The sequence below is a fragment of the Amaranthus tricolor genome, chromosome 4 (genome assembly GCF_026212465.1).
Source record: "Amaranthus tricolor cultivar Red isolate AtriRed21 chromosome 4, ASM2621246v1, whole genome shotgun sequence".
NCBI lineage: Eukaryota > Viridiplantae > Streptophyta > Magnoliopsida > Caryophyllales > Amaranthaceae > Amaranthus > Amaranthus tricolor.
Genome location: NC_080050.1, coordinates 7,817,397 through 7,826,518, shown reverse-complemented (window position 1 = coordinate 7,826,518; position 9,122 = coordinate 7,817,397). Strand labels below are relative to the sequence as shown.

At 28.9% G+C, this 9,122-nt stretch overlaps 1 protein-coding gene across 1 annotated transcript; it reads left to right on the top strand.

The window, feature by feature from the left end:
* Positions 1-899: 899 nt before the first annotated feature.
* On the top strand, positions 900-3,680 carry LOC130810982 (mannose/glucose-specific lectin-like). The gene is made up of 4 exons (XM_057677102.1): positions 900-1,068; positions 1,438-1,641; positions 2,237-2,497; positions 3,472-3,680. Exons 1-4 carry the CDS (start codon positions 916-918, stop codon positions 3,481-3,483), a joined length of 630 nt encoding a protein of 209 aa, XP_057533085.1. The 5' UTR covers positions 900-915; the 3' UTR covers positions 3,484-3,680.
* The last annotated feature ends 5,442 nt before the right edge of the window (positions 3,681-9,122 follow it).

Here is a 9,122-nt window from a genome sequence, read left to right as displayed (position 1 = left end):
CATATGGTTTTAGATGGTATATACTCCTTGGCTTGTGAAGTGTGCACCTTGTGTTTTCCCCAATAATTGCTGGCATTCACAATAAGTTCAGCCTAATTTAGCGCTTAACCATTCATTTTTCAATTCAATTCAATCTCTTATCTTCCATTGATTTCACTTCTTCTTTAAACATTAATGATATGTGTTTTGAACATTCTTCTTAATTTATAAATAATTCATTACTTATTTATCGTTTTATTCTTTATTTGTATATGACTATTTTGAATATTTATACTTTTCATTGAATTAAACTGAAAATTGTGATATGATGGTTAAATATGTTTATCTTAAATCTTGAAAGCTCAACTAGGTTCATGTTGTTTGATAAATTTTTGACTTTCTTCATATGGTTTGTTTACTTAATTAATTCATGATGAAAAAGATTTAGTCTTTTCTAGAATAAAAATTATAGGTGATTAGAAGACAAAAAAAATTGGTATATTAGTTAATAAACTAAAGTTAGTATTATTCTCGAAAAATACCTGACTAAATTGATATTATTCATGGTTAATCAATAGTTAATAAATTTAATTTCATTTTCATATAGCAATGTAAGCCAGGCTAATTAATCGTTCTGATCATGATCATGAGTTAATCCTATGAGTTGTTTCTTAAAGGTATGCACGTATCATTCTTCATTCATTCTCAAAACATTAATCATCAACTCCAATTCATTTACATATTATTTTATTACATATGCTAATCGTACGTGCTCAACACTTATGTTTCATTTTTCTAATAATAATAATAATAATAATAATAATAAAATAATAAAAAACTTCAAAATAAGCTGGACCTTATACTATAAAAGCCATAAAGGAAGCAACTTATTTCTTCACTTCTTAATTATTCTTAAAACATCCTAAATACAACAAAATGGCTATTAATCGTGCTTCTTTCATATTCTTCATTCTCTTCTCATTGGTGCCTCTTTCATTTGCTCAATATAATAATAATAATAATAATTATTATTATAATAATAACTATAATGATCCCACATCCTATACACCATCTTCGGAATATAAGCCGGTATATTTTTATTACCTATATCTCAAACATATGTTTCATCTTTTTATATTTTAGGTGAATTAATATATTAATTTTATTACTATATAAGTATTTCTTAATGTATTATTAGTTTGAACATTAAATGGCATTAAAATAAAGATATAAATCTATATTTAATGTCCAAGCGTATCTAAACCCGATAAGATTTCATTCTAATTAAACCAATTGATATTAGAGAAGTAGTAGTTGTCCATCAAATTTATATATATTATTCACCCTCTCTTAAATTTTTAGATGTGAATCACATGTGACTACTATAAAAAAACATTTGGTATGTAGAACTTTTAATTCTTTTATTTTATTAATATTAATATTAATGTATTATTATAGGTTGTCAAAGAGATGAAGAAATATGGACCTTATGGTTCAATATTACCACAAAATTATGAATTTCAACTTAATGAGGGTGAAATTTTCGGTGAAATCCATGTACGTCATGATCATATGGTGGACTCAGTTGGGTTCCTGGTTAGTAAGCCAGATAAGAGTACTTACCGTGTCCAATTTGGTGGCGACGGTGGAGAACTAACTAGGGTAATTTTTTATTATTATTATTTTTTTTAATATGTACATCTATTCAGAACTAAAAAATGTAAATGCAGCACATGTCGAGGGGTGGTTGAGATTCAAACACATAACCTCTTGTAACGTTGGCTTTTTATATCATGTTAAGGAACCAATTCAACCAATAACTTAAGTTGATGGTTGAGTGCTAGAGTATACAACATATATCTTAGGGTCTCAACCATCAGTATATTGAACTTTTGGTTGCGTTGATCCCTTAACATAGTATTAGATCTCGTGTGACAAGAGGTCGATCATGAGTTTGAATCTCAATCACCCCTCATTTAAAGTGGAATTTTAGCGTTACGAATGAGGATAGTCTGTGTTGCATTCATAATTCTAACATAAAGGGCTATCGTGTGAGAAGACATGTAAGAATATGTAACATATATTGAGGCTCAACCATCTGCCTAAGATTTTAATTACGACCCAATATACGTTATGTACTCCAAAATTAAGGCCTTAGAATATATATTATATACTCAAACAATATCAAATTATTAATTACACTAAATTATTTTCTTTCAATTTATTTGACATATTCATTTTTGTTATTGTTACACAGATTGTATTGGAAGATGGCGAATATCTAACAAGGATTAGTGGAAAGTATGGATACGACACAGGCCGAAATTATGTAGCAATTGGGACATTGACCATACATACCAATTTACATCCCGAAGGATATGGGCCATTTGGACTCGCACGAGATAATGCTGGTAACCTTTTTGAGTTTCAATCACCAGAAAATGTTGGTGGCCCTATTGTCGGATTTTTCGGAAGGAGTAACGTCTTACTCGAATCTATTGGAATCATCGTTCGTAAGGTTTGATCATTTTTCATTTTTTCATTTTCCATTCTCCTTTCTTGGGAAAATTATCTCGTGATGAGACCAAACACATACAAGCTTTTGATTTGTGATTTTTTAGTTGTTTTCTATAAGTTGTGGATCGATTGTAATTAATTTTGACCCAAAAGAGATTAATGTTGATCTTTAAATAATAAATTTCAACTTAAAGTATATAACCTTAAATGGATCAATTATGACATTTTAAAGTAATTAATTTTAATTTTAAAGTAATCAATTCTGACCAATCAATTTCAATTTAAATTATATAATTGATCAATTATTACATTTTTTAAAGGGATCAATATAAACTTTAACATGATTAATTTTAACTTTAAAGTGATTAGTTAAAATAATTAATTATAGTCTTAAAATGATCAATTAAAACTTATAGTGCTAAATCATAAGTCATCACATGTATATTGATCAATTATAACTTTAATCTCAAAGAGGTCTATTATAACCTTAAAGGGGTTAATTATAATCTTAATGTGGTCAATTCTAAGCTTTAAATAAAAATTATAAATGATCTCTTATAACCTTTTAAAAGCATCAATTTTGGCCAATTATAACCTTAAATTAATCAATTTAGTGATTGTAATTTTGATCAACTATAACCTAAATTATTGATCAATTCAATAATCGTAAATTGTATCAAATTAAAATTTGGACTCTAGTATGAGTAGTCTCACCTTAAGGCCATAGACTTGTTATGAAAAAGCTATTAAAAACAATATTTTGATTTTGACTTAAAAATTACTCTATCTTTTTAGTTTTTTAATGACTTAAAATTCCTTTATCAAATATTTTTTTAGCAATTTAGCGAATTTATAAAGTCAATCCAAATATCAATACCAAACACATCTTTTATATTATGTAGATGTCGTATTACTTTTTAATCATTGAATAATAATTGGTTAAAAATAATAATTTTATTGTTATGTGAAATTCAGGAATCCTATTAATTATTATGCGGTTGACGAAGCTTACAGAAAAAGTGCAATGGTGTGATCCGTCATCCATCTGATATATCTGAATTAATGGATTAATTTTAATATTATTATTATTATTATTATTATATTATTGTTGTTATGTTTTTAGGGCAATTGTTGTGTACTACATATGTCATTACAAATTTGATTTGTTTTTCCACAAAACTTGAGCTGAGTAATATTTTAATGTTTTGTTTTTGTGTTACTTAAATATATTGTTTTTTCCGCTAAATACTTGGTAATTATGATTAATCAATAAGGTAAAAGTCAAAAGTCATCTTGTTTAGAATTTTATGTATGTCGCAAGTGCACAATGAAATTGAGTACTCATGACAAGCACCAATCGAATTCCATATGGAGTAAGGTGTAATTGAGAATGCGTCTTACATACTAGTGTTCTCTCGAGCAAGAACAGCTTCCTAAAATATGTTCAAGTAACTATTCGCATGGAGGTAAACACAATTTAAGACATGGATCACACATTATCAATTCCAACCACAACACTTAGTTAATGATCTCATGGAAAGGAACTGAATTTTATAAAGCTCCAATGCACACCAAAATATTTGATAATATTCTTCAATAATTGATTGATTCAATACTAAAAAAATAATTAGCAAATATCTCTAAATCATTAAATCACAGATAAATCACAATAAGAAATGTTCTTGATTGAAATTCACCAAAAGATCGAAGCACAAAATGAAAATACTAAAATGACTTAATAAAGGGAAATTTAAAATAGGAACTAACAAAAGAAAACTTCAAATAACTTAAATGACATAAAACTTTTTGATGTAAATATAATTTTGATGCAAAAGTTTTGATGAAAATAACTTAAATGACATAAATTATGGAAGTTTAAAGTCGGCCGAAGGAGAGGGTGAAGGGGTTGGGTGGATCACGGTGGGGTGATGGTTGTCATAGGGTAGGACTGGGTTTCTTCAATTTTATTTAAATTTTACTTCTTTATTTCTCCAAATAACTTGCGTAATAGGTTATAGGTAGTTTGAGAGACTAGAGGAAAAACACTCTCTGTAGTCAAAATTATTCATGATTATTAGAAAGTTATATTTATTGTAAATAAATAAGTAAAAGGGTGAATCAAATACTTTAGAAAAACCATGTGTGTTAAATTCAGGCGTATGAGCCCATACATAAAAATTAATATATAAGAACAAAAATTTGTCAACATGAGATGATGGGTAAACATGAATGTTTATGACTTTTGACAAATACATATGTTTCACATTCTAGAAACATTGTAGTGGTTTCAATGGGACGGAAAAAATATTTTAGAGATCCTAAGGAAGAATGTCCTAAATGTCAGTGTCAGATTCATAGTTATTAGTTAGATCCATGAGAAAACATTGTTTGACCTTTCTGAGTTACCTCATCAATATAGTTAATAATCATTTTCAATACCACATCTATTAGTCTCTTTCGTATGAGCATCCTACACAATAAACTCACTAGACAATTAAACTAATGAATACAAGTTTATGACAAGCTAGGACTTACATAAATTCTTGTATTAGACGACATCACCGTGAGACATGGCTCAAAATCATCCATAATGCCTACTTATTCATTAATGCCTACTTACAATATTGTTAATGCCCACCGAGTAAGCGTGTATTATTTACAATATCTTAAATATCTACTTACAATATTCTTAATATCCACCGATTAACTTACATTATATCGTCCTTTATGGACCGTCTCAATTAGAGATGTTCTCTCAAAGAGGTCGTTTCTCATGAGAATTTGTGATTTTTAAATAAACTTTTGATATCACTTCATAGTATCGGTTATCCCAACAACAACATTGCTCATCTTGTATGAGACCGTCTCACGACGAGACGACTTCAAAACAACAAGCCCATAAGCTAAAATTTCTATTATTGGGCTATTTTACCCAAGTACGAGGCATGTGTCACTGCGAAACTGTCTCATACAAGAATTTGTACAACAAAAATCCACCAGCGAGTCTCTTGAGAGATCGTCTCTTTAAGAGACCTTTCTTTGAGAAACGTATCTAAAGCCCAGCCCATTAAAGATTAATGCCTACCCAACGTATTTTTAATGCCTATTAACATTATCCTTAATTCTTATTTACCGTATCCTTAATGACTTACATCATTCTTAATGCTTACTTATAATATTTTAAAAAATACATGATGGGCCAGCCCAATTAGAGCTCACAAGAATTTGTGAAAATCCACTGCTTGGAGTTAGTCGCACACGCAAAGCCGTGTTTGATTGGTTCTCGGGCTACTGTTATAGGTTGGGCTCAAAACGGTGGAACCGTGGGGCATTACTTCTTGAGCTGGTCTGAAATATAGTGAGTAAGAGGGGCCATTGTTAACATTGTGGGTTGTCAGTAATAGGAGGGGAGTAGGGAATTGAATTTTTTTTTTTTCTAAAGAAATTTTGAAAATGTGAGTGGGAAATTTTCCTAGAATAAATGTTTTTCGCTTTAAGTTTGTGGTATGGTAATATTTGTTGTTATTAAATATTAACAGCGGACAATTACTAAAGTTGAGTCAAACAGTCAACCTAATAATTGTCCGTTGCTAGTAATAGTGAATAATACCATACTTTAGGCTTGAACTAGAAAACGCTTTTTTTGAAAAATAAAATTTTATAAACACATTTTCAATTTAATTTTTTTACATAAGAAGCTTATTTTGTTCAAATTTTTGCAGAAAGTGGGTTTTATGATTGTTTATCCCTTCCCTTTGGTAAGGTTTTTAATTAAATAAATTAGTCTGAATCGACTCTAAATAATCTTCGTTCATAAATAATTAGTTTATTTTATTTAATTAAATTTTATAAGACTATCAAAATATATTTTAGTATAATTTTGTGGCTAAATTAGATTAAAAGTTTTAGTAAGTAGTATTGTTATTCAAAGTAATTATTTCATTAAAATATATAATATTTATATAATTTTCTTAAATAAAAGAGTTCTTTTTTTCTTGCATCATAATTTAAAAATTTATTTATCTACATCTCCATAGTAAACTTTATTTATATATATTTTTATAGTAAACTTTATTTATATATATACATCCAAACTAATTCTATATAATTATCTTGAATATAGCCCAATTTATTCATATCCTGTGTCATCATCGTCATCATCTTACCCTATATATTCCGCTCATAAAAACTATAATTAGGTTCTGGGAAGGGAAAGAAGGTGACAACTCATACCTATAAAGAAGAGTGCTACCAAAGTTAAATGATGATTGCTGATAGGTCGGTTAACCTATTTAAGCAACTTATTATGAAAATATTCGAAGTATGGTGTTTTACAACATTGTTATACAATACAAATAATTTACGACTAATATATTCAATGACAAAAAAAGCCATATGTGATTTATATCAAATTAACAGCATGCAAATGCATAACAATTATCAAATAACAATCTAATTTCATATAAAATTATGATCATAGTGAATATTTTTACATATTCACTTTCAAATTGTTGTTTGATACAACAACGATGGTGATCTTTTAATCTAATTTATTTTTCTTGTAATGAAATTGTACAATGAAGCAATGATATCCAAGAATCTATATATTCATTCACATAAAAGTACTAATGTTGGAGATAAAAATATGCAAAAATTAAGATAGAAATATACTATATTATTATAGTTATTATATTGTCATAATATATATTACCACATTCTCAATATTTATGGGGCCATGAATATGATGTATGATATAGTATACACTGGTTAGTTAGTGTCATTATCAAATACTCCTCCATGAATGGCCATAAAAGCACATGCAAGAGCTGGTATTTCATGTACAAGCACATGCTTAATGTTCCTTATCAACAATTTTCACACCCTGTCCATCATCTAACTTATATAAATTGTCTTGTCTTCCATCCCTACCCAATTTTACCTCACAAACCCCATTTTATTTTTTTTAAACTACACGGTAAGAATTAAATTCAGTATCTTTTCAAAAAGAGACGTTTATTCTCAACTAAAACAACTTATGATTCTCTCCGCTTAACTTATTATTTGTTCTTTTACTAAGCAATTACTTAATTGTGGGTGATTCTAGACATGTGCACAATATTCAACAATTAACTGCATAAGTCCTCCAATTAGGGGCTTAATTATTAGTTTTTCTCTGATTTAATTACTTCAAATTCCAAAAAATAGGGCTTAATTTTAAAGTAAAAATCTACTTCTTGAATAATTATTTTAAATTTGTCATCCACAGTGTTATAACTATTAATAGCAAATTACATGACTCGTGTAAAACTAAACATGTATTAGGAAAACTCTAAAAAACAGAAGAAGTATCTACTGTCAAATAATAGCCACTTTAAAACTCAAAAGCACGTATAACTTAACGCATACTTCATATTTATATTGTCTTGAGTATATTTTTTTTAAGTGTTTGACTTAAATATTTGATTTGATGAAATTTTTTCATATTTTGAATAAAATTGAACTTTTCAAATATTTAGTGTTTGACACGAATGTTTGAAATAAATTGAAAAGACCTAGCAAGAGAGACATCACGTCTAGAATCCAAAGTCTAATACGATGCCATTTATGCTCAAACCTATTTGCTTTGGTCTAGAATGAGTTATATACTTCAATATTTACCCGAATTTGTATAATCTAATTTGACCTTAATCTGACTTTAAATATGAGCATATAACGATGTAAAAACGTTCAATATGGACACTTAATTTAATTTTAACCCAACTCAAAATAATTGACCTGAAATCGATCCATTCGCGCCAAGTCGCCAATGAATATTAAACACCTCCACTACTTATATACAAGAAGTCAACAAGCCTCTCAATATCTTAGTTTATGGCAATTGTATGTTGTTTACTAATGAGCAAGGGGCAAACAGTAAAGATAGAGGTACTTGGTGTATGGATAAGTTTCCCTTTCAGAACAAGCAGCAAAATAAAGGGTCCCAAAAAAGTATAGAATCTTAGCTAGGTTGAGAAATGAGGACAAAGCATCTTCATACAACTTGGTAAGAAAGTGAGAGCACATACAATACAAGTAAAACATTTAAAACTTTCTTAGCCAGTCTGTAAAGGAAAGACACCCACCTTATACTACCTACTATTTAAATTGAATCCTGTCATGAAACAGTTCAATTAAAAGCTTAAGCTAATGGTTGAGGTCCCAAAATATGTTATATACTCTAACACGCCCCCTCACACGAAAGCCCTTTTCGCTTGAAGTGTGGATGCGACACATACCCTCCTCATACATGGCGCTGAATATTCTAAATGAGGGGTTGTTGAGATTCGAACTCGTGACCTCTTGTTTCACTAGCTTCTGATACCATGTCAAGGAACCAACTCAACCAAAAGCTTAAGTTGATGATTGAGGCCCTAGGCCCTAGGGTATACTATATGCTCTAACAGATCCATCAGACCAGTGGTAAAACGTATGTACTAATCAATTAGGTATGCTTATATGTACTAATCAATTTTATTGTCATGCTACATTCACCTGTTTGCATCAGACCTGAATTTAAAAAAATTGACTTGAAATAAAACATAATTAATATATTGATTAAACATAAAAAAAAGCGATAAATAATTGGA

What these genes read in the sequence shown, in the direction of transcription:
- LOC130810982 (XM_057677102.1), top strand. Translation starts at nt 916, where the DNA reads ATGGCTATTAATCGTGCTTCTTTCATATTCTTCATTCTCTTCTCATTG. An exon ending in CATCTTCGGAATATAAGCCG is followed by an intron (nt 1,069 to 1,437) that starts GTATATTTTTAT and finishes GTATTATTATAG; the next exon opens with GTTGTCAAAGAGATGAAGAA. An exon ending in ACGGTGGAGAACTAACTAGG is followed by an intron (nt 1,642 to 2,236) that starts GTAATTTTTTAT and finishes ATTGTTACACAG; the next exon opens with ATTGTATTGGAAGATGGCGA.